General features: G+C 41.6%; 1 protein-coding gene across 1 annotated transcript; it reads left to right on the forward strand.

The window, feature by feature from the left end:
- The first annotated feature begins 842 nt into the window (after positions 1-842).
- LOC147636823 (uncharacterized) lies at positions 843-8,951 on the forward strand. Its single transcript, XM_086800976.1, has 6 exons — positions 843-1,187; positions 1,272-1,457; positions 3,067-3,503; positions 7,763-7,818; positions 8,544-8,604; positions 8,653-8,951. The coding sequence occupies exons 1-6, from the start codon at positions 850-852 to the stop codon at positions 8,949-8,951; spliced, it is 1,377 nt and encodes a 458-aa protein (XP_086657102.1). The 5' UTR covers positions 843-849.
- The last annotated feature ends 875 nt before the right edge of the window (positions 8,952-9,826 follow it).

The raw sequence follows: 9,826 nt of genomic DNA on the forward strand, positions 1-9,826 counted from the left end.
CTTATAAAAGGACCAACCATTGTCGCCCCTGTCAGGATGCAGTAACCCAATCGTGTGCAAAAGGACAAACCCAAAGAGCAAAGAGCAAAATAAACAAATCTGACGAAAGAGACAAGGCACAGGACAAAGTGACTCACCTCTGAAAAAGTGAGTCTTCTCTGCTCCTTCTCTGTCCCTCCTTCTCCCGTGTGTGTGCTCCTTTCTCTGCTCTCTCCTTGTTGTTGGAAGAGGCGAAAACAGGCAAAAACGCATGCAGAGTCGATTTCTTAGTTCAAAATCTATATTTGGGGAAGGCGGGCTATTTTTAGTTTAAACATACCGTCGCGTTTATACTCGCGTTTATAAACGCGTGTATATTCGCGTGTATGATATTTTAGCTGCGTTTATACACGCGTTTTGCAGAAATTACCCGCGTTAATACACGCGATTTTTAGGAAGTAGCCGCGTTAATACACGCAATTTTTAGGAAATAGCCGCGTCAATACACGTGATTTTTGTGCTTTCATTAAAAACATATAATGATTTTGTGTTTTCTGATTTGTACACAGGATGTCATCAACCTCTTCAAGCAGTTCTGGGGAAGATGAGACAATGCGTCATCGTAATCGCGATGTGTGGTTGGGACAACGGATCAAATGTATGTGTAATCGATGTCAAGGATGCATTGTACGAGCACGTCGAATTACCTTGAATCACATCTCCATGTATGGAGAATGGAATCAAACAGGTTTAGAGGTGAGTAGATGTAAATTGATGGTATTCAAATGACTCATGGTATTCAAATTAAATTAATAGAGTTGTAACATATAATTTGATAAATTGAAGCAGGATGCAGTACCACACCCTAACATGGTACCCTACGCGCGACGAGAGCACGTAAAGCGTCGACGAGATGATGCTGGAGCTTCGGGATCTATTGTCAGAGATGAGTGGAAAAGGGATGACAATAGCCCTGCACCCCACGAAGTTGTGGAAGAGGAGGTGCTTGATGATATGGTGCGGAATCTTTTTAAGGATGATCCCAAAGGTATGGACGACGATGATATGGAACAAGAGCATCTTTATAAGGCTTCATCGACACCGGTGTTTGAAGGGTGCACATTCTCAGTTTTACGTGCTTCACTTGAACTACTTAATATACAAACAGTTTATGGATGGAGCAATGCAAGTCTTGACGCATTGTTGAAGTAAGCATTCTAACTTACAAATTTGAATTAGTGGTTTAAGGTTTAGGATTTAAGACTAATTATAATTGATGATATTGGATGCAGGCTATTATCAAACATGCTTCCAAAGGAAAATAGACTACCCACCTCAAGAGACATAGTGAGGCGCTATGTGACATCTCTTGGAGGACTGGATTATGATAAAATACATGCATGCGTCAATGATTGCATTCTCTTTCGTGGGACGCATAAGGAGGCTCTACATTGTCCCACTTGTGGTGGTGAAGCAAGGTACAGAACAGATATGAAGAGTTTTGATATACCTCGTAAAGTCTTGCGACACTTTCCTATAATTCCTCGCATCAAACACATGTTCAAGTGCAAATCCATAGCAGAGCTCATGTCATGGCATTCCTCACATCGATCGGATGATGGCATGTGGAGAATTCCCGCAGACACTCCTGCTTGGAAGCATATTGAAGATGAGTGGCCCAGCTTTAAAACAGAGCCCAGAAACTTGAGACTTGGCCTGGGTATGGATGGAGTGAATCCATTTGGTTTCAAAAGCACCGCATACAGCGTGTGGCCAGTTGTGTTGGTGAATTACAACCTTCCACCATCAATGGCGATCAAGAAGGGACATCTTATGTTATCCCTTCTAATTCCAGGGAAACATAAAGTCAAGCATATGGATGTTTATCTTGAACCACTGATTGATGAGTTGGAGGAACTATGGAGAGGTGTTGCGGTGGTGGACATTAGTAGGCCTCCCTCCTCTCGACACTTCGACTTAAAAGCAGTGTTGATGTGGACAATGCATGACTTTCCAGGATACAGCGATTGTTCTGGTAAGAATTCTAATCACCTCCCTACTCTATTACTATTGGCTATATATATTAATTAGACGGTTTGACTTTATTATTCTAACTTTTATTTATATTTTAACAGGTTTGAAAACATCGGGTAAACATGCATGTCCTGTTTGTGGCCCTTCGTTAGTACATGAGTATGCTGATGGTTTGTGTAAGACTATATTCGATAATCATCATCGATTTCTCCCCTCAGATCATCCTAAATATGTTGCTAGTAAGAGTAACATTCCTCCACAAACACTTCGTGCAAAAGATTGGAAGCGTATTTGGGAGTCTACAACTATTCTTCCTCCAAATGGCATGAACAGGTATAGTGATGTTTTTTCAATCTTGTTTTGTATAGTCTCTAATTGGATTAAAGGTCACATAGAGCAATCCCTTGTGCAGGTACTCCATTTTTTTCCGGCTGCCATATTGGACCCATCTTAAGATCAACCATCTTCTTGATCCCATGCACATCTTCAAGAATGTGGGATCTGGTATTTGGGAACATATTACTGGTAAACGAGACAATGTTAGCGTACGTGAGGACTTGCGGGTCGCAGGACGTATGCGTCAAGCTTGGCCACGAGAGGTGGGTGGGCACGTTCGTCTTCCGCCTGCACCATGGATTATATCAAAGAAAGAGGAGAAGCAGGTAAAGCAGGCCATCACCACTTTGCGTACTCCCACTGGATGCATGAGATCATTGAAGGGAGCCTTTACAACCACTAAGAAAAGAGGCTTTGAGCAACTATATGGGTTGAAGTCCCACAATTGGCACAAGATGCTTCAAGTAAGTGTTTTCCAAGTCTTGTACGTACGTTGAAATTAAATTTTGTAATGCCATAAACCATAAATGTGCTCTTATGTGCCCAGTTCATACTACCTACTAGCATCGACCATTGTGCAAATAAGAGTTTGAAAAAATGTATTTATAAGATGGGCGAGCTTGTGAGGTATGTAAAACCCATGCTCAGATCACCCTTCATTATACCTTGCAAAATGAACGTGCATGAGGTATAACGTACTATTTATTTATTTTTCAGATATGTTAGTTCCAAAGCAATTGATCCAGCCACGTTGGATGATGCGCGTGTTATGGCAGTGGAGGTGGTTTGTTTGGTAGAGGAGACTTTTTCGCGAACCATTCTCACAAGTCAACTACATCTCATTGTGCATTTAGTGGACGAAATTGCTTTATGTGGTACTGTGCATGCACGTTGGATGTTCTTCCTAGAGCGCTTCATGAAGACCTTAAAAGACTTTGTGAGGCAAAGTGCAAGGCCTGAAGGAAGCATGGCCGAGGGTTGGTTGATACAAGAGTCTCTTGTATATATTTCAGAATTTCTTAGTCAGGTGGACAGCTCTTTGCCACGACTATGGAGCAATGAAGAGGACTTGAGGATGACCTCTATTGTGCCTCAAGGAAAAGGACAGAGTAAAGTAATTGACAGAACATTGATTGATGATCTCAATTTCACTTGTATCCTTAATAGTGATGTGATGAGCAGATGGGTTACAAGATATGAGGATGCAAAGACAAAAAGGCAAGCAGAAAGAGCTCTCTTTCGGAGGCAACATGGCTCTCGGAAGGCGTACCCTAAGCATCTAGCAACACTTCCGAATGATATCCATGTTGATTGGTTGCATGAGGAAATGGAGAGAGCAGAGAGCGATGAGGGGCTGCATATCACGGCGGAAGAATGGGAGTATGCACGAGGATGCATGTCAAAGGTACATAGAACTAATGTTTTGCATTAGTTGTAAGTGATTTGCTTTTAATATTTATTCACATTGCTTACACAAATATTGCTTCTATTTTGGTCCAGTGCACTATGTTCAATGCTATATGGTGTGAAGGCAAGCATTTTCGAGCACAAAGAATTGATGAAAAGAGAAATACACAAGATTGCGGTGTCATTAGTAGCTTTGAGGGAGCTAATGGAAAAATGGATGATTATTGTGGCATAATCCAAGACATATTTAGGCTTGACTTTCGTCGCTTCTTTGTGTATGTTTTGGATGTCAAATGGCAAATGAACGTGGTGGAAAAAGGGCCTGATGCAACGATAAAACGCCATGCAAGTGGATATGTAACTATTGACTCTACAAAGTTCTGGCAAACAAAGAAAGATAGGCTCGTATTGCCACAACAATGTGAGCAGGTATGCATTTTTTTACTAATGTGTTTCATGTACATATATATCTAAGCTCGCGTACCCCTTGACTTTTGATATGCTAATTAATTACTGTACTGTGTGTATTTGAGTAGGTTATCTATCTACCAATGGTGCATGACATCAAATGGTGGTACGTCATCCCTATTGCACCACGTTCCAAAGTGATGTATAATACATTCACTGATATGGAGCATATGGAGGATGTAACAAGCCGCAATGAAGATGATGTCCAACATGCCATTGAAGATGTTGTGATCGATGATCAAGAAATAAGAGATGATCATGATAATGAGGATGAGCATGCCATTTCTCATGATCATGAGAATGACCCTACCATTGAGGATGATGGTGATGTTGATGAGGATGATCAGGACATCGATACCATTATCAATGGAGTACAGAATATCGATAGTGGAATAAATTTAATCGTAGCCTTACCAATTGATCAAATGGATATTGATGTTGATCGTTTGGCAAGGATGGATCTTATTGAAGATGAGATCGAACCCTAACCAATCCGTCACTGTATGTTCTAAATTGATGACATTTCTATCATCTCATATGCATGATTTATTTTTGAATATATTTCATTGTTGTAAATGCATGTAGTGGGATTGTGTAATGATGTATACTGTAATGTACTATGAGATGGTTTAAGGAAAATAGTTTTTAATTTTGTAAAGGAATTCAGTTTTTCTTCAGTTTTTCTCTGCCATGCGTGTATTAATCCGTGTATAGTAGCGTGTATTTATCCGTGTATAATAGCGAGTATTACCCCGTGAATATTATCGTGTATAGATGCGTGTATTACTGCGTGTATATAAACGCGTTTATACACGCGTTGATAAATGCAAATATACACGCGAACTTAAATGCTAAAATACACGCGCCCGATTCTATTCAAATACAAGCGCGACCATACACGCGTTCGTAATTTATCGCGTGTATGGCAGCATTGTCTTGTAGTGAAGGGTTTGATTGTTGGCATTGGCATAATATCCTCCACCCACTTGTACCCACCCTCGAACATGGATGCAATATCACCATTAGCACACTTCTTTGCCATCTGCAAGCTATAAAGTGTTGGAAGCAAGGATTGCATAACTCCCTTTGCTCGCAACCCTAAAGTGATTGACCTGTACATTGCTCTATAACCTTTCTGGCTAATACCTGCTGAGTCACATATATCAAGCATCTCTTTGGGGGTGACAATTTCTTTGATTTCCTTCAAGAAATGTTGACGAAGGGTCTCCCGCAGCTTATCATTACCAGAACCTGTTATCATTTCCATAATATCCTTCTCCTGAAGGACATGCTGAAGAAGGGAGGCATTAACATTGTCCTCAGCGTTGTTACATCCTAGTATAGCTGTTGCACAAGCCCTATAATCACAATGGTCAACCATGAGAGATGCTTTATTCATTAATTGCTTCTCAAAGCTGCTATAATTCCTACAAAAATTTTTACCTGGTTGTTTGTTTACGCCTCTTGCATGCGCTTGCTGTCTTAGAAAGCAACCCAACAGCTTTACGTTTTCTTTGCCTTGCGTGATATCCCATGGGAAGGTGAGTGAAATGGTGAACACGACGCCGAAGATTACGAGTGGAGTGTTGAAGACGAACATAATTATCGGTAAATTGATTTATTGTGCGCACACGATCCGCTAGATTATTCTTCTGCACCTCAAGCTCCTCTGAGAGCTCTTTAATCCTCTACATCAAACTATTGATCTGCTTAGTCGATGCCGCTTGAAGCTGGTCGAAGGCAAATTGTGTTTGCCTCTTTTCAGCTGCCTCATCTAGCCACAACATGTGTAATCTCCTACAATAGCCAAGAAGCCCATTGAAACCATCACCAACAAACATAAGAAAACTTGTAATGCTTTTGAATGGTGGAGGGCCACCAGATATTGGATCTGGTGGATAAAGATTTCCATCAATCCAAAGATCAATGGCCTTTGCTCCTTGCATTCGAAGCTGATCGTATGAAATATTGGGTGCAACATGCCTACTGCGTAGGGTTGCATATTCTGTCTCCAAATCAACCTGAAGGCGGATCTTAGAAGGCTTATTGGTGATGTCTTGTAGTGCCATCTACAAGAAAGTAGGCTTGTAAGCTTGGGTTGAATAGGAGTGGAAGGAGCAGGATATGGTATCAAAAAATAATGGGAAGAATGGAGATGAGGGTTGCTTCTCTAGAGCTGCATTGTGGATAGAGAAAGAAGCCAGAAAGGGAGCCAAAGAAACATAGAGAGGGTTGGCAATGGTGAGACGAAAATGCAAAGGAGACAATGCATCATGGGAAGCTTCTTTAGTGCAAGCTATGGCTGCTAAGCAATATAGAGAGAGAATACTTCATGAAAAGGTTCTTCTGTGCTACTACTGTGGGTTTGGAGAGAGAACCAAGTATTGTAGAAAGAATGCTCTTGGTAAGCTTCTTCCTTGCAAGCCATGGCTACTATTGTGGGTTTGGAGAGAGAAGGCTCATTTAGGAGTACAGACCTGCTAGCTATGGAGAGAGGACCAAGTACTGTAGAGAGAATGCTCATGGTAAGCTTCTTCCCTGCAAGCCATGGCTACTACTGTGGGTTTGGAGAGAGAAGGCTCATTTAGGAGTACAGATCTGTTAGCTATGGCTTTTGGAGTAGAGAAAGACGCTTTTTTCCATGGAGAAGGAGTGCAGGGCGTTTTAGAGAGAAGATTTAGAGAGAGAAAGAGATCTGGTGTACACACAAAAAAGGGGGAAAGAAAGTGACGAATTTTTGGAATGTTTGGAGTTCGAAAAGGTTGCTGCAGGCTATGATTACTTAAAGTCACCTAGGTGGCCAGATCTAGGAATATCTCCTTTTTTTTACTTTTTTTTGTTTTTGTGAAAAATCAAATATATGCTTTTAGGACTAGGCCTCTAGGCTTGGTCAAAGATGGATTAGCATTTTAAGCATTTCACTAAACGTCCAAATTAAAGGGCCCAAGAAGACTCCATTGAGTTCCTAATGCTAAAGATTATTGATACAATCACAAAACCAAACACCCGAAATATTCTGCTTTCCCATTATTTGTTGGTATGGTCTCCCCATGCTAATCACATTGTTAGCTTGCAAGAGTGTATACTATTAAATAAAAGAGACGTATATTGTTTATCAATTAAAAAAATTGTATATTCAAAGGTCACAACCATATGAAGAGTCATGTTGTACACGTCTTGATAATTATGCAATAATGCTTAAGGGCTTCTTTCATCCTGCATTTTTGTATGTATTTGTGTATCCTACTTTTTTTGTGTATGTGCATCTCGTATAGTCAGTGTACATGAGAAACTTTAGTTCTTAACATGATGTGTTTTTGCCATCTCTCATTCGGTGTTAATTTATTATTTTACCCTTAAGGGATGAATGGTAAGACATGTATCACCACATTCTTTCTTTCTTCTATTCTTGACCTCTGTGTTGGGATCACAAAGTCGTATGTGTTAAATTTATATTATAAGGCATTCATCCACTAGCTCACAATTATGTCTAAATACCAAAGAAACTAGTTTTTAATGCTTTTGTCTTGTTACCTAGGTGGTGGTGGTGGGAGCCCAAGCCTCAAAATTGATGCCTTGCCAACCCTTCCAGAGGTATTTCACTTCTCACGTAAAGTTGGTTAAAATTCTATCCTTAAATATAATAATGGGGTCACCCTTAATGATGTGAATTTTTAACCGTTTATAGGCTAGATCTTGGAAAGCCTTCCTAATTGGAATAAAAAGTTGGCTAAAATTCTATCCTTCAAATGAATTTATGGGGTCACCTTTCAAATCTATGGTTTGGTGGGGGATTAGAGGGGAGGGGAGGTAAATAATAAACCCATTTCAAATTTAGCTAACGATACAACCAAGAAAACAAAATGGAAAGTTCTCTTACACACTAAGCCTTTCTAATTGCAAGAACTTTTTATACCACATTAGTAAACTGCAAGATCAATCAATTCCGCCATATATTATGAAAGCCCATGGTTTTCTTATTGGTTATTATTACAAGACAATTTTATTTGGCATCAATCAATTCCGCCATATATTATGAAAGCCCATGGTTTTCTTATTGGTTATTATTACAAGACAATTTTATTTGGCATCATGGGTGCTTAGTGTTCCTAGCGACCATATCGTGGGTGCTTAGTGTTTCTATCCATCGTATCGTGCAGTAACAAGGCTCCAATGGAGGTTGCCTGCCATCCAGAACCCAACGTTGTCAAGGTATCCTAGCATCCCTGGTTTGGCCATGAGTACCCTCGACTGCTGGATCTCGTTGATACAACGAGCACATTCCTTTTACTGGTCCTCGATCATGCGGCGGACTTCAGGGACGGCCTCCTGCATCAGCTCTGAAGCAGAGGGAGGAGGAGAGTGAGCTGCTGATGGGGCGTTACTGATCGTGATCCGATGAGGTCGCCTTGCATGTGCTCCTTCTAGAAAGGAGTTCGTTGCGCCACGCCGGAGGCCTTCATGACGTGGAGTCGTACAAGCGCATACGGGCAGATTCCGGCGGCTTCAGTACTACCGACTTGGGGATGGAGTACGCTCAAGGAGCGGAGTTCGACGAAGAGACGGTCAACCACCCTCTAATCCGCAGCTGGAAAGACGGCACCGTCTTTCACGTCTATTGGGTCGACGACCTCTACTCGTTCAAGAAGGAGTACATGCAAGGTGACCTCATCAACACCATCCCCATCCTCTGCTACAACAAGTTGATCACGATCAGTAAGAGCTAGGCCGTGAACTTGCAGCTGGCTAGCAGGATGACATCCGGCTTGCACAAGACGTCGGCCGCATACGACCCTCTCCCGTTTGCAAGGAGTCCACGATCTCCTTCAAGAGCTGGCTGTCGGGGTGCGTACTCCAAGAGAACGAGCACTCAACCGTGGCAATCGTTATGCCGCGCAGATCCACCTTCCCAGGTAGCATTTCACGGAGAGCTTGTCCATTTCGGGGGTTGAGAGAGAGAGAGAGAGAGAGAGAGAGAGAGAGAGAGAGAGAATTGCACGCGGAAGCGCCTGTTTCAAATCTGCAAACCAAGCAAGTCGACGAAGATCAGATCACCACATGCAAGATATAATAAAACAGACGTACGTGAGAATTACTCAGATAGTAGTATACCGAGAGGCGTCTCAGGCCTCTCATACGATTTAAAGGCTCAAGAGTGAGACGCCTCTTTTTGTTTTTGTTTTTAGAGACGAGAACGAGAACGTTCGTTTCTGAGAACGAGCACGCTCGTATGAGAGGCGTCTCATACGATTTAAAGGCTCAAGAGACAAAAACTCATTAGACCGATCTGAGAAAGAATGACTAGTGTGTGTGTTTGTGTGCGTTTGTAAGAAGGGTATACCGGACCCTTATGTAATAAAAATAAGAGAAAGAATAACTAGGCCCAACCAAGAACATAGAGCCACTGAAAGCTTACATTGCTTAGCTTCTTGTTGGCCAACAGTCGGACTCAGCTGCACAACTTTAAAGAAGGGGTGGGGTGTCTTTTTCGTAGTTAAGACATGCAGCTTGCCAGTCGAGGGTTGCTGCAACTTTAAAGAAGGGGTGGGGTGTCCATTTCGTAGTAACAACATGCAATAATATACTAAATGATATTCAACCA

The sequence above is a fragment of the Cibotium barometz genome, chromosome 7 (assembly GCF_041138505.1).
Source record: "Cibotium barometz isolate CiBa-2024 chromosome 7, ASM4113850v1, whole genome shotgun sequence".
In the NCBI taxonomy this organism is placed as follows: Eukaryota; Viridiplantae; Streptophyta; class Polypodiopsida; order Cyatheales; family Cibotiaceae; genus Cibotium; species Cibotium barometz.